This window comes from Alligator sinensis, unplaced genomic scaffold (genome assembly GCF_000455745.1).
Source record: "Alligator sinensis unplaced genomic scaffold, ASM45574v1 scaffold523_1, whole genome shotgun sequence".
NCBI classification, from domain to species: domain Eukaryota; kingdom Metazoa; phylum Chordata; order Crocodylia; family Alligatoridae; genus Alligator; species Alligator sinensis.
The window spans coordinates 85,982-104,987 of NW_005843082.1; the positions used below are offsets into that span (position 1 = coordinate 85,982).

The 19,006-nt window shown below is 44.9% G+C and overlaps 1 protein-coding gene across 4 annotated transcripts in view; it reads right to left on the reverse strand.

Annotated features, from left to right (window-relative positions):
- The window catches only part of LOC102374615, an 80,522-nt gene that overhangs the window by 43,879 nt on the left and 17,637 nt on the right, over positions 1 to 19,006 (reverse strand). For all 4 annotated transcript variants that reach the window (XM_025193647.1, XM_025193648.1, XM_025193645.1 and 1 more), the window contains exons 3-4: positions 8,089 to 8,237; positions 5,302 to 5,437 (exon numbers count right to left, since the gene is read on the reverse strand). In XM_025193647.1, the coding sequence (XP_025049432.1) occupies positions 5,302 to 5,437; positions 8,089 to 8,237 (285 nt within the window). The remainder of the gene's footprint in view (positions 1 to 5,301; positions 5,438 to 8,088; positions 8,238 to 19,006) is intronic.

Below are 19,006 nucleotides of genomic sequence, written 5' to 3' on the forward strand. Positions count from 1 at the left end.
TGGAAGGAGCATTTTGAAGACTTTCTCAATTGAGACTCTGCTGTGGATGAGAGTGCTCTCAACTGTGTCCGACTGGGTGTTGTGGGATGGAATCTCAGAATCCCTTCAACCTTTGATGAGGTGAGGAAAGCCATCGATCAGATGGAGTGAATGAAGAATGACAAGGCACCTGGAGCTAATGGAATCCCCACTGAAATCTTCAAGCAGAGGGGAAAGGAGTTTATATCACAGCTCCTTGCCCTCATCTTAAGGATTTGGAAGGATAAGGAAATCGCAGATGATCCCAGGGATGCCATGATTGGGACAATCTTCAAGAAAGGAGACAAGTCCAACTGAGAATTACAGAGGGATTGCCTTGCTGTACACCACAGGAAAGATCACTGCATGACTCCTCCCGAACCATCACCTTCTACTTGCTAAAGAGCTCCTTCCAGAATCTCAGTGTGGGTTTAGAGCAACAAGAAGCACAACTGACATGATGTTCACTGCTCACTGACTGCAGGAAAAGTGCTGGGAACAACATAAACCTCTCTACATGGCCTTCTCTGACCTTATGAAAGACTTTGACTCTGTCAGCCAAGCAACACTGTAAAGGATCCTTCTGAAATACAGGTGGCCACCAAAATTCATCATCGTTCTTTGCCTGCTCCATGACGGTATGCAAGCAGCGGTTCTCAGCAAAAGATCTATCACAGATCCCTTTGAGGTTAAGACCAGAGTTAAACATGGCTGCATCATCACTCTAACAGTCTTCTCAATATTCCTTACCACAGTGGTACATCTGACCACCAACAAGCTTCCAGTCAAATGGATAGTAAGCTATTTAATCTCAGTTGACTCCAAGCCAAAACCAACACCACCTTACCCTCAATCATCAAGCTCCAGTATGTTGATGATGCTGTAAATCTATGCTCACTCGCAAGCAGACCTTCAGGCAATCATTGACATCTTTACCGAGGCATAAAAGAAAATGGGACTGATGCTTAATGGCTTAACATTCAGCAGACTAAGGACCTGCATCAACAAGCTCTTAATGAGCAGTCCCCAGCTCTGGTAATTCAGCTTCATAGTTAGACTCTGGAGAAGGTTGAGTATTTCCTGTACCTTGGAAGCCATTTTTCACAGAAGGCTGACATTAACGAAGAAATCCAACCTCACCTTAAAAGTGCAAGTGCAGCCTTTGGATGCCTGAAGAAACAGGTGTTTGAAGATCACAACATCATATCTGAAACCAAACTCATGGTTTATCAAGCAGTTGTGATGCCTAAGAAGCTGAGACGTGCACAAGGTACAGGAGACACCTCAAGTCACTGCAGAAGTACCATCAATGCTGCCTGCAGAAGATCCTTCAAATCCAGTGGGTAGGCAGATACACCAACATTAGCATCCTCTTGCTAGCAAATACTATGAGCATTGAGGTGATGATCATTCAACATTAACTTTGCTGGGCCAGCCATGTCATCCAGATGCCCAACTCCAGACTCCTGGAGCAAGTATTATTCTCCCAGCTCAGTTGAGGCATACACTCAAAAGGAGGGCAGAGAAAGCACTTCAAGGACGTCCTCAAGGCCAACTTGAAAAAAATGCAACATCAACTGATTGGAGACTATCGTCCAAGACCACTCCAAATGGAAGAAGAGTCTGCTGCAAGGATCATGGTACTTTGAAACCAACAACAGAGGACAGAAAAGTGGGAATGGCAAAAACAGCACATTATAGACTCTGCGTCTACTCTACAAAGGAACACACGCCCAACTTGCAAAAGAGTCTGTTGATCCTGGATTGGTCTCATCGGACCCACAGGTAAGACAATCACGGAAGACGATCATCCTCAACTGCAAGGGATTGTTGAAGATGACAACTATATAGTACAATCTTTCCTTAAAGACAGCATCATGGTCCAGTGGCTTAAGCATGAGGATGGAAGTTGGAAAAACCTTGAATTTTAGTTTTACCTCTTCACTTAAGTGCAACACTTGTTGGAAAAGAAGGGATTACTAACACTTGCATCTTCATTTTCAGATGAAGATGATACTTATGAACTAGAAAAAGCTCTTGGCACAGCAAAGTAAACAAAAATTGTAGGCTCCTGAGTTCTGTGGAAATTTCTGACATGGCTGGAGCAGTGGAGTAGAGAGATGGACCAGAGCTGGTTGTGACCTGAAATAATGCAGTCCTGGTTCCTCAAATTGTAATCCAAATTTTAACCACTTTCAGAACCATTTTTCTGCATTCTTAAAAAAGAACTGCCTGATCTCCCCTCTGCACCTTATGGACTCTGAGAGCCACTCTCCAACCATGAACCACTCCACTCCACCCATCAAAGACACCCACAACAGGACTCTATGGAGTGAATAACTTCTTCAACCTACCCCCTCTACCACTGAGGACTATTGCATGGGATTGTGTGCATTTATCTTCTTTCTCTCTCAGAATCACCACCCCCACCCCCCGCCTCCACTTCCCCCTCACTCCTCCTTACCCACAGGCTTAGTTGGCTAACAGTGCATTTCCTGTCACCTAGTTGCATTCCCCTCCTCACCCCCATCCCTCTTATGTTAGTCCCTCGCTCGGGCACTCTGTATTTCCCTTATAGCTTTGTCACTTTTGTCTCATGACTCTTAACATTTTCTAATAAAATTAAATCTGTTTTTAGCACCAAGGGGGGACGGATACACACACACACGTTCCCATCTTGCATTTTTGGTACCAGGGGAGGGTGTTACAGCTTGCTGGCCTGGTATTGCAGCTCCAGGCCCTATGCTCATTCCGCCCTGGGGGAGAAACTGCCTGTATTTAAGAGCCACACTCAAAAATGTTGCCATCAGCATGTTCGCCCAATATGGACCATGTGTTTTATAGTCATGCTCAGTGTTGGCAGCATTTAAATCAACTTCATTGTTGGTTTCCATTACTGAGTACGTGTTGCTTTTGGCAGCAGTTGAATGATAGATAATGAATTTAATGAGGTTTTTTTGTGTGCAAATTAAGACAGCTTCTTTCCCCCTATGCTGATTGGGGGGAAAATCTCGGTCTTGTATTTGGGTAAATATGGTAAGTAAATGAAACTTTCACCATCAGTAAAAACACTAAGCAGCTGGAGTTCGGCTGAAAGTGACAGACAGAGCACAGTAGTGCCATCTTGTGCCTGAGCAGAAGCACAGAACCTTCAGGGAACATTCCCTCAGCCATAAGCTGCTGCTGCATCCTAGGCTGCCTGTAGTATTGCTGGGTTGCAAACAGGCTTCTTTAGAGGTCCATGCAGAGATGGGAGGAATGGAACTGGTGAGGCAGCATGGTGCAGAATGCAATCAGGGAGGAATAGGGGTGGGGACAGCACAGTAAAACCATTGTTGCAGTTAAGCATGGTTGCCAACCCAAGATTTATTTATTTGTTTGTTTATTTTTGCTGTAAATTTTTTTACTGACAACTAAATTTTTCGTTTTTTCTTTTTATACTATGCTTGATTTAGTTAAACCCCTAAATTTGAATCCGTTCCTTCTAACTACAGCCTAGCAGCTGAAGATCAGCTGATTAGAATAGCTCCAGGGTTCAGACCTAGGGCTGCTCTGATAGGCCATTGGCCGGCAGGGACCACATCAGGGCTGGAGCAGGGATGCTGACTGGGACAACCCCTGGGTTTGAGCCGCAGGGCCATCCTGATCTCCTACTAGCTAGCACAGTCCACCCCAGTATACCAGTCCTGTTACAGTTGATGCCTCAAGAAATTAGGGGCAGGCCACATTGGTAATCACATATGTGTAGGGAAGTCCCCCCTGCTGCCACTCATGCTTTGTTAAGTTGGTAAACCCAAGACATCAACCCCCAAAACAAAGACCTACCCCTTCTATAAACATTAAGGCTCATTGCATTTTAAAAAGAGTAAGATTGGGACCGCTCTGGGGCATGCCACACATTCCAAGTTATGGCGCCTTACAAACCAGCCACAGAGATATTACTTCTAAGTAACATCCTTGTGGCTGGTTTGCAATTTTATGTCCCTATAAGTTCTATGAATGTGTGGCCAGTTGCTATTTTTGGCAAAATTACCATCTTAATCATGACAGAAACATAACATGCACCAGGGGCCTAAAGAAGCAAGCTCCATCCATTCATTCCCACTTAGTGGGCACATCTACACATGCTATTAATGCACAGCAATAAACTCTGGCGCATATTGCAGCAGAGTTTATTGCTCCCAGGCACCATGTTTGAACACGTGTCTGGGACCACAGCATATTGAGCTGGCTTAGAGAAGCACAAGCTCGCAAGGGGCTCAGGGGGTCAGCCTGCAAATCCAGGGCTGCTCCAACCCAGCTCAACAAGCTGTGGAGGGGCTGGCTGGGGTGCAAGGGTGCTCTAGTGTGGGGCTAGCTGGCAAGCAGCAGGCCCTGAAGCACCCTCGTACCCCAGCCAGCCCCATCAGTGTTTATACATGCGTTGCTGTGGAGTAGAAAGCTCTACTGCAGGATAGCACTTGTATTTACAAGTACTAACCTGCGGCGGAGTTGATTAGTTTACATTGAAGCAATCCAGGCATGGAAACAGTAAATGTAGCTACCATCTTAGCAAACCCTTCTCCCCAAGGTTTACTATGGCAGTAGAGATCATTCAAGAAACTCAAAAGAACTGCTCCTTTTGAGTTCCAAAGCAGGACATTCTTAGTGAAAGCCATTTTACTCTAGAAAATGCTTCTTCCTTGGTCCCGCACACTCAGAACATGGTTTTATATGGTTTCCCCAACAATATCATGAACTCCTAATCAAGACCACCAGTCCAGAGCCTGGCTTCACCCACACTCAAGTAACGTGAGAAGTAAAATGAGATTAACAGTCATTTAGGCTACATTTAGAGAGATTCAGAATGCTGCATTCCTCCAGTGTCCAGCTGCCAGGCACTCTATGTAACCAACTATCCCAGATCCTGAATCCCAATCTAAGTTCTGAAAATGAAACAAGACTGCCTATCTTTCCCTGCCCTGGGGTGCACTTATTTTGAAATGTGCAATATTGTTTTATTTGTCAGGGAGCATAGAACATAACATGAGAAACCATAACACATTAAGATATTGCAGACCGATTTCAAAGCTAGAGTAAAGAACTATTTACAGCTCCTTGAAATTCAATGAAGAGTGATGCATTAGGGGCCTTAAGAGCCAGCCAAGCATTAGATGGAGGACACATTTATGTGACATGTTGAAAGAGAATCTTTTAGTTCTTTCAGTCCTAGACGAGATGCACGTTTGTACACACATGCAAACAGTGAAGTCACCAGTTCTGTTTGGATGAGATGCTTCTTACCTTGGACTGGATTCTGCTTCCCCTTCTTCTGGCTGTTCCTGGATACCAAAGAGCTCTGGTGTGACAACAGCTTCTTTATTGACATTGTTCACCCAACTGTTCTTCATTTTGTCTGATTTGTTCCAACTCAGCTCACCTATAATATAAAAGAAGGCCAAGTTTGTCTCCTGTTTTTGTTCACACAAATTTCCACTAAAAACATCGGCAAACTTTTACAGTAGGCTCACAATAAGTTTTAAACACATTACGTTGAAATTGTAAGTACGCAGAGAGACACCCCAAGTAGATTAGCAGGGGTAGCTTTAAACAAGAATTCCAACACCAGCATAACATTTACTGCACTGAGCTCTAAATGTTAAAGCATTTTTTTCAGTAAAGTATCCTGAAACCAGTGAATAAAGGTTGTGATTTTGAAGTTCCTAGCACAGCTCAGAACACCTGGATTCCATATCAGTATCATCAGGAGACTAACACCCACAAGCTTTGGTCCTTGTAGAAGGAGCAGAATAATGTAAAATACTGGGTGCCCAGTAAACATGTGGCAAAGCAGTGCAACAGTCCTACTGCTCCTGTATTAATTTGGAAGGTGGTCCTGACTTGATCCCCAAGCAGGAAACAGTTAAGACCAACTGCTATGGAAGAAAAAATAAACTATGAAATATATGAAGAGCAAAAGACCAAGCAATTTATTTGAGTTGGGACAGAGAGAAATCCTATTTTACTTAAGTCGAGACACATTCCATAATGTTTTAGGAAAATCTGCATTTCTTCTGTTGCCTTCTGCAATACCTCAGAAAACAAAATACATTTCTTAGTGTGCAGAAAGAACAGTAGCAAGCCTTTTGTGTTCTCATTTTCATAGGGCATAGCTGCAAAGGAAACATATTTCATCATCTTTTGAACCACTGAAGCCAAAACAGTTCTGCATAGCATACAGGTCAGACTTCAGCCAGTTTTGAACGTCTCAGTCTGAAACCTTGCCTGTTCAAGTAATAACAAGCTTAGAAATAATTACTGCTGCTTCAGGCTGTACGATGCAGATACTATACCTAAAATACATATGCTAACCGAATTGGAAAGAATGCAAAAAGGTTTCTCCTTGCTTGTAATCCATTTGTGGTATTTCAGTTTCCTTGGGGCCTTGTCTTTTCCTCCTAAACACAACAAGCAGGCTACTACTAGCCTAAAATGATTTATGGAATCAATTTTGCGCTTAATTTGGAGCAAGTGATTAAGGAGACTGGATAACTGCAGTTCATTAGGAACAGGCAGCAACTGCATAATTGTACAAATTGCAGTGTCTCCATGGAATAAAGGGTCATTTGCTTCACTTGCACACAGAAGAGACAGAGTCTGTGATGGCCGTTAAAAGTTTTTAACTCAAACTGGCCAGAATAAAAATACCTTATTTTCATAGTTTCTCTCAAAACTAGACTATTGTATTAAAAACTTTTCATTTAGAAATAAATGACTTCCCAAAGGTCAGACACAGACATAAAAGGGTGATCATCAGAAGTCATGAGTTTTTTAAAAAGAAATAATTTCAAACCAACTCAGTTTCCTTTTGACCAGACAACTAGCTTGGCAAATAAAATGAATGTAGTGGACATGGTTCTATATAATACCTCTCAAACAAACAGGGAAAATGTGGGCTAGACAGAATTAGCACTAAACAAAGTAGATAGTTGGTTGACTATCTACAAGCAAAGGGTAAATAGTAACAGATCAGTGTCGGATTTGTAGGTCTCAAGGAGGATTCTGCATAGAGCCCATTTAAACAGTTTTAGTAATTACTTGGACGCAGGAAGAGAGAGCAGACAAATTTACAATGAGGCAAAACTAGGAGAGACTGAACATTTTGAAGGGCAGAAATCAAGTTCAAAGGGATCTTGATGAATAGGCAACCAAATAAATAAAATTCAGATGACAAATATGAAACAGTACTATGCATAGGGAAGAAAAGCTACATGCCACATAGACAATGGGGAATCGCTGATTTCACATTAGCGTCTGTCAATGCAAGAAAGGAGATAACAACACTCTTTTCTTTGCTGGTTAGGCCTCAACTAGAGCACTGTGTGCAGCTTGGGCCACCACATTTTAAGACCGACAGGGAAACTGGAGAAGACCTAGAGCCAGGCAATGATGCTGATAAAGTTTGGCATACAAACTGCCTGAGAAAGGACTGAAGAAATGTTCTTGAGAAAAGGAGACGGGGGAAAGTGGGTAGAAACTGATATCAGCTTTCTAACATTCAAAAGGCTGCCATAAAGGTGACAGAAAAAGTCCTCCCTCATCACAAAGGGCAAGCCACGAGGCAAAGGTTTAAACTACGCTAGGCAGATTAAGATCAAATGAGATCGAGATCCATTGTCCAGCTCAAGACCTCTTGAGGTCCACTCTTCATTGATGTCAAGCACTGAGCTCCAGCCAAACACTTTCAATCACCAACAAGAGCCAAACCTCAGTAGTCTCAAGCTGTCCACCAACAAAAGCAAGGGCCATCCAAAGTCAGTGGCCATTTTTGAGACCAATACCCAAGATTTCCTCAGAGGAATAGAAGGAAGCAGAGCTGAGCCTAGAATTCAGGTCTAAAGGGGACACTCAGTCCTGTGCCAAAACAGCACTTTGTCACCATCACCAGTTAATATTAATAGGAACTTTGTATTATGAGAACAAGTTCCATAAGATGTAAAAACCACTCCACTATGCCAATATTTTCCAGAAAGCACCTTCCAAGACACAAAGTGCTACAGGTCTCCCCAAGCACTCCCCAAATAAACTTACCTATTGTTGCAGGTTTTCTTCTTAATGATGCTCTAATTATGTCTGTTCCGTGTATTTTATCCTTGTGCCTCTTTGACTTGGCCTCATAAAACCACTGCCCACTCATGTTCTTCAGCTGAATATCATCATCGATTTTTTCTGGTAAATGCCTGAAAAAGGAATAAACATAATACTTCAATGATCAAAATAATAATAATTAAAAATGTCATCTATAGTAACTGTAGAGGGAAATTGCTGGTCTGATTCTGATTTTTGGCTTTGGCAGTGGTGATACTGGGGGAAGAGGGTAGAAGGAAAAAAGAACTATATATCAATAGTACTAAAAAGCTAACAGGCAATTTTCCTGCTGCTTTATCTTTTCATCCACTTATCAGTTGTGCTCCACATTCACATGTTCAGTCATTAAGTCCTGGCAAAGCCTGACCTCAGGCATGACTCAAATAAAGTTGAGTTGGGCCTTGTGTTATATTCAGCTTCTACTGACTTGACAATAGCATGCATCAACTCACAAGTCTACATGGAAACAAAAGATGCCTGAAAGCCCCCCCGTACACATAGATCCAACTTTAAACTGCATCAATTGAAAGAGTGCCATTGTCTATTCAGATGTCGGTCTTGGAGAAGCCTCTCAAACAAGTATTTCAATTGAGCATGAAGCATGGTGCCTCATGCTTACTCATACAGAACTTAAACTCAAGACTCAGATCAGTTAGTTCCTCTAATGTTGAATAGAGGCTGTGTAGAGATTTGATTCTCACATGAAACTGTTCCTACAGGAGAAAGTTTTCCACGATTTGTTAAGCCAAATGGTGATTAAAATAAGGAAGGGGAAGGGGGAAAAGGACAAATCGCTGCAGGACCCAAACTCTGCCCACAGATAAGGTGGGCTGGGTGTTCTCATACCCTTAGGAAGCTTCAGAGATCCCATCTCTTTATTCTCTGTTGAAAAGACAGCTCATGAAGACATCGACCTTTTGTCATTACAGCTTGTAGCCTGTGCAAGAGCCTCTTGACTTCACCTGGAATCTTTTTTTAAAGAGAGACCAATAAACTTATTTTCAGGGTGATATTTGCTCCTCTCATAACATGCTTCCAAGCGTAGGCACCACTAATATTTGTGCATGTCAGTGCATAGTCATGGCTAATTATTAATCTCTTTAGCTTCAATCACATCACGAAGTTAGTTTATGAATTGCAAACTTCAGCGAGACCAAGAGCTACCTGCATTTCTGGGATATGTTAGACTACAAATACATTCCCACTTCCTGGGCTGGCAATACCCAGTTACTGTTAAACTGAATTGCAGCAAAGTTACCTCAGCCCTTTGCCTTCCTAAGGCAAAGAACCTGAATTTCGAGCTATTAATTATGCCGATTCCTTAAGATGAGGCTAAGACCTCACCTTTTCTCTGCAAACAGAGTTCCCGTGATGGTCATCACACCAGTGGGGAAGTGGTCCAGGAACTCTGGCTAAAACCACTCTTCCCTATAGTGCTGCCTCCAGCATCAATGGTTTACCTGGCTGCTGCCACCATCTGTTGCAGTCAGTAGCTGCCTTTCAGCGTGCGGGGTGGAAAAGGGAGGTGTTTGGAAAGCTTCTTCTTTTGTCCACAAGTCTCAATTCATATAAAGTATGTTTCAGTAAGACTCTTGGGCAAGGACAATCCCACAAAAACCTCATTTCCAGAGGCTGGAATGGAAAGGGCAGAACAGCATGACAGAGGGAGCCTTGCTGCTCTCTGGTACAAGAGCTACAGAGTCCTTGGGAACTGCCTGGCCCATGAGCTGCCTGCACCAGCCATGCACCAAAATAACTTAGCTTAAAAAAAAAATCTGTTCCCAATCCATTGTGCCTCATCTGCCAGCAGTTATGTGATAACTTTGGCACATGCAAGCAGTCACAAGGGAACAATGTCAATTTGGGTAAATGGTAATCCAAGTTTAGGGGTTTAAATCTTGTGTTTGTACTGACCACGAGTTGGAAGCGTTTTAAAAAACATCCTGCCCTGGCAGGATCATTCTTAATAATTTAGTTATGCCTCTAAGGTCACCCTGATTTTATGAATGGTTCTTTATAGAACAGAAAAGAAAGCTCCTGCGAGCATTTTTGGAGGTCTGTTTTTCTCTTCAGTGCATTTAAGTTGCTGTAATTTACTCGTATATAACTGCCAGAGTAGCCTGGACACAAGCATGAAAGGGAGTCAAAGAGATATACCTGAGATATTTAAACATATACAGGGCTGAACTAGATTCAACCTGCCTGGTGCTAAATCACCCTTTATCTACTCCGCCCAGTGACACATCCTTCAGCAAGTAAGCTAATAAAATGGGCTAAGAGAAAATAAGCTCTTTCTATAACAGAGGTGCAAACCACAGGACATACAGCCATCATGCCTAAGAGGGCCTCTCCTATAGCTGTGGGCTAAGCTAATCAAACTCCAGCTTTAGGTCGCTGATGACAAGCTTGAGACAAGCAACACCCCTCAGTCAATAATGGAACATACAGAGAGCAGCAGCTATGGTCAAGGTCCTTGTATTAAGAAAGGATCAATGCACTTGTAGCTTCTGATGCAATAAGGATTGAAAACTTGCTACCATTGTTCTTGGTGTTGCATCCTTCAGATCTCTGGAAGCAACACTGTCAGCAAATCCTAACCCTTCACTCTCAGAAAGGTCTTTCCCCCTTCCTTCTTTCTTTTCTTGAGCCTTAAGTCTCAACCAGCTGGTGTTACATGACAAATGGCAGCACTAGGCACCAGCGAATTGCACAGAGGCCCATTGGCAGGACAAGAGAGCAGTGGCAAGTGCTTACAGCTGCTTCTGTAATACAATTTAAGGGTGGCAATACACGTGCTCTAGGGTGCATGGGGAGGGGGGGGAGCTGCTCTCAGGAGCTGCTCCAATTTGAACACCCACAGCATCTTGTGTATTCGTTGTCCCACATTTCAAAATGGCAGCAGGGGCATTTCAAAGCTCATTCAATGAGCTTTAGACGCTGCAGCATTCCCATTATCATGCTCCAGCAGACTGGATTAATCAAATCTGCTCCTTCTAATCAGAACACATCGGATCAGGTGTATAATGGGCACCCTAAGAGTCATCCCCTTGAGAGGCAGCAGTGTTATAGTCACCAGTTTGCTGTGAAGTCATTCCTGATAGGGACTGTGGCAGAGCCCAGAGTTGTTGGCAGGCACACCACAGTGCCTCCCACCCAACAGCCTTCCAGCCATTTGGTTTGCGACATGCTCCTTCCAATTGCCCCCTAAACGGAGGAAAGGAGCAACTGGATACTCACCCCAAGGGGTTTGGCCCTTCCCCTCTACTCCAGCAATCATCTGCTTATCTACCCCTGCTTAGCCAATTCATAACACAGCCACAAGTGCAGATATAAGGAGAGATGATTAATATAGCACACAAGGGTTTTTACACAGCTGCCTGTTGTCCTCGCTCCCTCCATGTGTCATACCAGAATGTGTTCTCCTCAGGGCTACTTCACTTGTATTGTACAGCACCCAGCATGGTGGGGCTCCCGGGCACTACTGCAACAAGCACATCCCGAGGTTCCCAAGCAGGAAGCACTGACTCACGTAGCCAGCGTTCCTCAGCTGAGTCTGCTCAACGCAGTTCCTTTTGCCTCAGGCACTGCTAGCCCTTTCCCACTGTGCTCGCTGCTGAAACCAAGGGGCATGGGGAAAACCGCTCCGCAGGCCAGTCCTGTGTTGTGCTGAATCACCAGTGCCAGCTCTTGGTCTGCACCCCAGTGGAACCCAGGCCTCTTGGCTAGATCTGGCTGCTACATCCCCTATCTAGCACTAACCAAATTATGTCACATTAGACTATTTTTGCAGCACCAGATGCAACACTGTACAGACACACAAAGTAGGTGTGGCTGCCCCAGGCAAAGCCTCCAAATGCACTGACCCAGCTCCTTCTTAATAGGTCACAAAATAGGCCTTTAATTCTTTCCCCTGCATTGACTGGAGCTCTTTATGACTCTCATGCTTAGGAACTATTGCTGTTGACCTCTGTTCGACTTTCTGGTCTGACTGTTTGACTTCTGTTCCCCCAGCCTGCCTCTTTCTCTTGGTAACAGCAGAGCATTCAGCACCCTTGGTCCGTGCTTTTCTGGGCAGCGGAAACAAAGCAAGAAAGAACTGAGAAGAAGCCCTGTGCTCAACTCGGCAGCAGACCTCCCTTCTTAGTGAAGCATTCATAGGAACCCTGGTCCAAAGGCCTCCTTCCAGTTTCCCTTCAGGTCTTACCTATGGTTCCTAGGAAAAGTTCTGGATGTTCCTCATTAGCAGGTACCCCACTGTCGTAACAAACACACCTAAGCAGCTGCTGCAGTCATGGCTGTAAATCCATGCAATGCTACACAAAGAAGGGCTCGAGAAGGGCTACCACTAGCATCAGCACAAAAAAAAATCAAACTGATCAAACCAAAGCAGCATTAGTTACGTTTCCTGCTAGCAATATATACACCAAGTACATGGTTTCACTGGAAAGGGACAAAATTAGCAACCTGCTCATCATCAGATCTGCCAACTCAAGCCTTAAAACAGTTTCTATTGCTGTTTACATAGGTGACTGGCAGGGGGTGCACATGTCCCCCGACAGGGCCGGTCCCCACACTGACAGCCAACACTGATGCCCCCCTGACAGGGTCAGTGGTTTCTGCGGGTGCCCCCCAGATTCAGGAGGCACCAGTCGCTCATGGTTGTTTAGGTCTACTAGCATTGCTAAACAGCAATGTCATGCCAGGAGTAGCAGCTGTGTTCTGGTCTGGCTCACCCAGTAATAGGACCATGGACCACTTCCCAGGAGCCTAAGGTGCTGACACTTCTTGACACGAGCATCACCATGCAGCTTGACTGAGATTCCAGGCAGCTTGCCAAGCTGGCAGGCAGAAAAGTCACCGCAGCCACAGCTTCACATATTAGCTGCACAGTTTTACTTTACAGTCCCTGAACAACTAGTAATGTATTGGCTGCCCCATCACATACTTTTTAGGGCAATTTTACTCTGAAAATTGACTATAGAAAGCTTGTGCTTAGCTGCCTCTTCCTACAGCAGTGTTTAGCTAAAAAATGTGAGGGTACAGAATTATAGGAGAGCATTATAAAGCAGATTAAAAGTCTGCATGTGAAGAGATTTTTCCAGCTACTTGACAGTCTACATCAGTTAACAGCACAGCCTAAAAGATGCTCTCTAGAACTTTGTTAAATTCTTCGTTGCAAGTAAGGCAAAACTCACCTTGAGAGACCACTGGGAGAAGAGCCAAATTGCACTGAATCGGTATGCAGAACAAATGCCGTGCTCTTACTACAAAATGGGTGTTTCTACAATGTCCGTGACAAGTCAAATCACATGGTAGACATGAAATCTATACAGACCAATCAGCCATATAGGAAACCCCTAGTTCAGGTTATTTACCACAATAGTCTGATCCTGTGAAAGATGCATGGGAAACAAGAGATCTGCTTTACATATGAACTGATGCATGGAAGTCAGATGAAAAATTCTAATACTTTTCATATACAGCACAAGGTCCCTCTGTCACTAGAGGATCCCTTAACTCACACTCACTACCTAAAACGTAAGGTGTTATTACAGACCACCACACAAGTAATCTATTATGTGCCAACCACTCTCACCACTTTGCTTTACCCTTCATCCCTCTTAAACTGTGATGCTCTCGAGACGGGGATTTTTCTTCCCTCTAGTTCACTGAGTGCCCAGTCCATTTAGTAAGCTATTGAAACAATCAGTTATTACCAGAAACTTGATTTAAGTAGTTCAAAGGTCCACCTGAGCCTAAGTGGCCTATCGAGTTAGGAGGATAAGGCACACCAGTTTCTGTAACCCAGGGGGGACCAACCTGCCTGGCTGGTGTGTCATGAATCAACCCCAAGCCCTCCCCAAGTGCAACTCCAATCCCCTTCCCCTCCCTGATCTACTATTCTGCTCTCTACCTTATTTGCCACTATGTTCCCTGTTCCTTCCCCAATATGCCATGTGCCACACACAAGCTGCCATGCCACTTGTAGCACAAGTTAGCCACCTCTGCTCTAGCCAATGTACACTAGGGAGTGATATATCTAGCATCATCTCCAGTTGCCTTTGACTCAACAGCCTGACCCTAGGCCCCATTTACAGCTGGGTCACCTGAGGCAGCTTCTGCAAAACCAGAAGATAGCTTTAGCTCCTGCCTCTGGAGCTGCAGTGAGACAGCTTAATTATCTGACACCACCATTAAAGGAGAGTTTTCACCTTGCCGACCTGGAGTCCTGTTCCAAGTATAAGGCAAAAACACAGGGCTGGTACTGAGAAATTGCTTGTTTAAAAAACCTGCATCACCGCATCTGCAAACTCTTGTCAGAACCTCTCCCCTGTGAATGCAATGTCAAAACACAGAGGATTCTGAAAAAGTCAGGGGAGGCACTTTTGAAAGAGGTAAAAACATTTTATAGACTAGTTAAACAAGTGAAGATGAGAATGCCAGATGCAGGGGATTATAACATTAACTTCTAAAGTGCCTGAGGTTTTTTAATTCCCCGAGCTCAGTAAGGAATCTTGGAGGTGGGAAAGCAGCCATGAGCATTTGCAATGCAGAAGGAACAACTGTTTAAACATTAAGCTGTGTATAAACATTCCTTTTTAGTCTGCAGATGTTTAAATAACCCCTAGGAACAGCTACTCCTCTGGGGTTCATTTGGTAACTAAGTGGAAGAGGTTTGTGAGCAGCAGACATGACTCCTGAGCAGAGACTACATGCAATTTCTCTGCAAGCTGACCGAGTAGTCAATGTGAGAAACAAGAGATTTTTAAGCCTAGTCAACTGTTTTAGGTGGAAAGTATAAACAATACTGAATAGGCTCTGGTAGTGTGTAAGCACTGTGCTAGAAAAGCTCTCCTACTCTTTCTGTTCCTCACTACCTTATTTCTGATCAGCAGCAGTATCCCCCTAACTCTATGTGGCAGGCAGGGGCAGTATGGACACATACCCATTCTGGTGATGTGAATAAATCAGATTAAATCTGTATCCTGAATATTCCCATTTTGTTCTCATCCTGAATTCTAGGAACACTAGAATTAAACCAATGAGACTTTTATGAATTAATCTCAAGCCCCAGTCACAACTGCATAGCAGGACATGCAATTTGGGGATTGGGAACTGATCCAGATTGCACCATTACTGCTTGCCAGTACAGGAAGAGACTAGGATCATGATCCCAGGCTCCCCCTGAACCAGCAAGCTGAAATCCAGGTGCACACACAACTTAGCATGATCTAGTTTGGTCCCAGGGATGGGACTGATAATCATCTGTTTGTCAATCCCAGCACTAGGACTGCACCAGAGCTGGTTGTTTTGCAAACTATTGTTTTGCAACATGTCCTAAAGCTGGAGGTAATGCAATGCTCTCCTCCATCTGTGCTGGTCAGCTCATTTTCCCTAGCTGGCATCAGAGTGTCTTTTCTATTCTCCAACCTCTTGGAATTTTTGACAGCTCGAGTTGCCAGACAGATGATAGTTCCAGATCATTGGTCCCGGCCCTGGGATCACACTGGGGTCAGTCCTATAGCTCTGTGCACCACCGTCTGAAAACCACAAGTACAGCTGGAATATACATGTGATTTTTAAAGGTCCTGGTGCACAGGGACCCCAGGATCAGGGAACCTGTCCCTGAACCCAGGATCTTCATAGCCATGATGTGGCAAATGCCTTGCTCCACAGCTCTGGATCAATCTGTATGCAGCAGAACCCTAATACTGACCCCATCTTGAAGAGGAAGATTTGCAAAGTATCCAGGGCATACAGAGCCACAACAGGAAGTTAAGTAAGAAAGGTAGGGTACTCCAGCTGACCAGGGAAGCAATGACCTTCCAAGTAAAAGCCACTGCAGAAAGCTGAACAGCTTGTTCTTAATTCACCAGTATGCTAGGAGCTAAATGGGCTGTGAAAGACATGGATACGAATGATCAGTGTTACAATATCTCATAGATTTCATAGACATTTGGGCTGGAAGGGACCTCAGAAGATCATTGAGTCCAGCCCCCTGCCCGAAGGCAGGAAGTCAGCTGGGGTCATAAGATCCCAGAAAGATAAGCATCCAATTTTTTCTTGAAGGTGTTCAATGTAGGTGCTTGAACCACCTCCAATGGCAGGCTATTCTAGACCTTGAGGGCTCGGACGGTAAAGAAATTCTTCATAGTTTCATAGTTGTAGGGTCAGAAGGGACCTGAGGAGATCATCTAGTCTGACCCCCTGTTGTGGCAGGAAAGAGTACTGGGGTCAAACGACCATGAACAGATGTTCGCCCAGCCTTTTTTTTAAAGACCCCCAGGGTAGGAGCCAGCACCACTTCTTTTGGAAGTTGGTTCCAGGTCCTAGCCACCCTGACAGTGAAATAGCACCTCCTAATGTCTAGCCTGAAACTACCCTCCGCTAGCTTGTGTCCGTTGTTTCTTGTAACTCCCGGGAGTGCTCGGGTGAACAGGGACTCCCCCAATGCCTGCTGGTCCCCCTTGACTAGTTTGTAAACGGCCACTAGATCCCCTCTCAGCCTTCTCTTTTGGAGGCTGAACAGGTTCAAGTTCTTCCTTATGTCCAGCCTGAAATGGTCTTGCAGTAGTTTATAACCGTTCAACCTCATCATCCCTTGGGGCGCTCTGGTGAACAAATGTTCCCCCAGATACTGATGGTCACCCCGATAAACTTATAGGTGGCCATCAGATCACCCCTGAGCCTGCGCTTTTCCAGGCTAAAGAGCCCCATAGCTCTCAGCCTGTCGTCGTAAGGTTTGTTTTCCTGACCTCTGATCATGTGCGTGGCTCTTCTCTGGACCCTCTCAAGCTTCTCCACATCCTTTTTGAATTGTGGGGCCCAAAACTGGACACAGTACTCCAGCTGTGGCCTCACCAAGGCCGAGTACAAGGGGAGAACGATGTCCTGGGATATCCTTGAGAAGCATCTACGGATGCAAGCCAGCGTTTTGGTCGCTTTACTAGCCGCAGCATCGCATTGAAGCCTCTAAAAGATCAGCACTCAGGCTGGGAGGCCTACATTACCCACACAAGCTGCCATTTTGTTTGCAGGCTGCAGCCAAGGTGTGAGAGCATATGCTCTCCAAATGTCTTGAAATCATGAAAACCTTAAAAGATTGAGTGTCATTCAGACACCCCAGAAGAGAAATACTGAGCAACAAAGCAGCATCTGTTTATGAAAGAAATGGTATTTTATCTTCAGGATTCAAATGAGCAACAGTCGTAGGTAGAAGGAGGTCAATTAGAGTTGCATGAGTATTTCCACACAGAAGGAACTTGTATGCTAAGAGGAAGTATGGGAGATGTACAAAGTAGGATAAGTGAGCTTTGATGAGTTGCCTTGGGAGCAAAGACAAAGGGAAGTTGTTTTGGGGAAGAGATTAGTAACTCCATCAGCTTGTATTATAGCTCTTATGAGGCATACTCTTGACAACCACATCCCAAACTGCATTTGGGATGACTGCATTTCCATATTATGTTGGGTTTGCAACATGCCTTAATCCCATTGGAATGAAAGCTGTTGTAATGCACTACAAATCTGCATGCAATGTAAAGCTGATGTAACACGTTTCATAGGCCTGTGAGAGTCGTCAGCAAGCTGATCCGGCTTTGGATCTGGCTGCTTCGGATGCCAGGGATCCAATCTGGAGCTCCAGACCGGGTTTCCGCCTCAATCCAGCTGAAGTTTCGGAGCCGCCTCAGAGATCTGGCCGTAGGGTATAATGGGGAATCAATTACATCTCTATAACTTTATTGTTTTTTTCTGATTTGATGAAACTTGCAGGAATGGTAGCCTCTGCTGAGATTATGAAACTTGCCAAGTTTCAAGAAGATAGATACAGGGGTTTGGGGGGAACTGTACCCCAAATTCTTGAAAGCCAAACTCATGTCATGGCTGTGTGTTACAACACAGGGGGGTGAAAACTGCAGGGCTGGTAGCTCTTACTGAGACCACAAAGCCTGCCAAGTTTCAAGGAGATAGGTGGGTTTCAAGGAGATAGGGGTTTGCGGGGGAACTTCCCCTCAAGCTGCAGACAAGCAAAACTGGTGCCATGGGTCACACTGCGTGTGCTAAGGCGCAGCGGGGTGACAGCTGCAGGGATGGTGGCCCCTGCTGCGATGCCTGCCAGCTGTTGAGGAGATCGGTGCAGGGGGAGTCTGGGGCCCTGCACCCCTAGCTGCTGACAGGCAAAAACTTGTGCCAAGACTGTGTCTGTCTTGGTTGAGGCAGTTGATTGTCTGGATTGATTCTTTCCTCTCCTTAGCCTGGTTTTGCAGGTGCTAATTGATTCTCGTTAAGTCGTTATGTAGTAGCCAGGTCCGGTGCATTGAGCCGGTCCCCTGGTCCCTGAGTGAACCATGATTGATTGGTAACTGGGAACACAGCAGTTTAGCAGCCAGGCCTGCAGCAGTGTCTCCCTCCCCGCCCCAAGACAGACAGTCAGTCCCACAGCACCCAAGGAACCATTTTTGCTTGTACGCAGCTTGAGGGGCAGTTCCCCCCAAACCCCTGCACCGATCTTTTTGAAACTTGGCAGACTTCATGCTCTCTGCAGAGTCTATCATCCCTGAAAATTTAATCCAAACTGGACACAAAAGAACAAAGTTATAGATGTTTTATTGTTTCCCCATTATACCCTATGGCCGGATCTCCAAGGCGACTCCAAACCGCTTCGGGAAGCCAAACGAGGCCAGCGCTTCGACCCGGATGTGCTGCTTTGGACCCCGAAGTGTCCAAAGCTTCTCTGGATCCGAAGCCTCGCACAGGCCTATCGTTTCAATCTTTTACCCCCTCAGCCCCTGAAGATGCATTTTGGTAGAAAGAATTTAACCTGTTGAAGCAACCCAATCCCTGTAGGGATCAACTCCTGCTG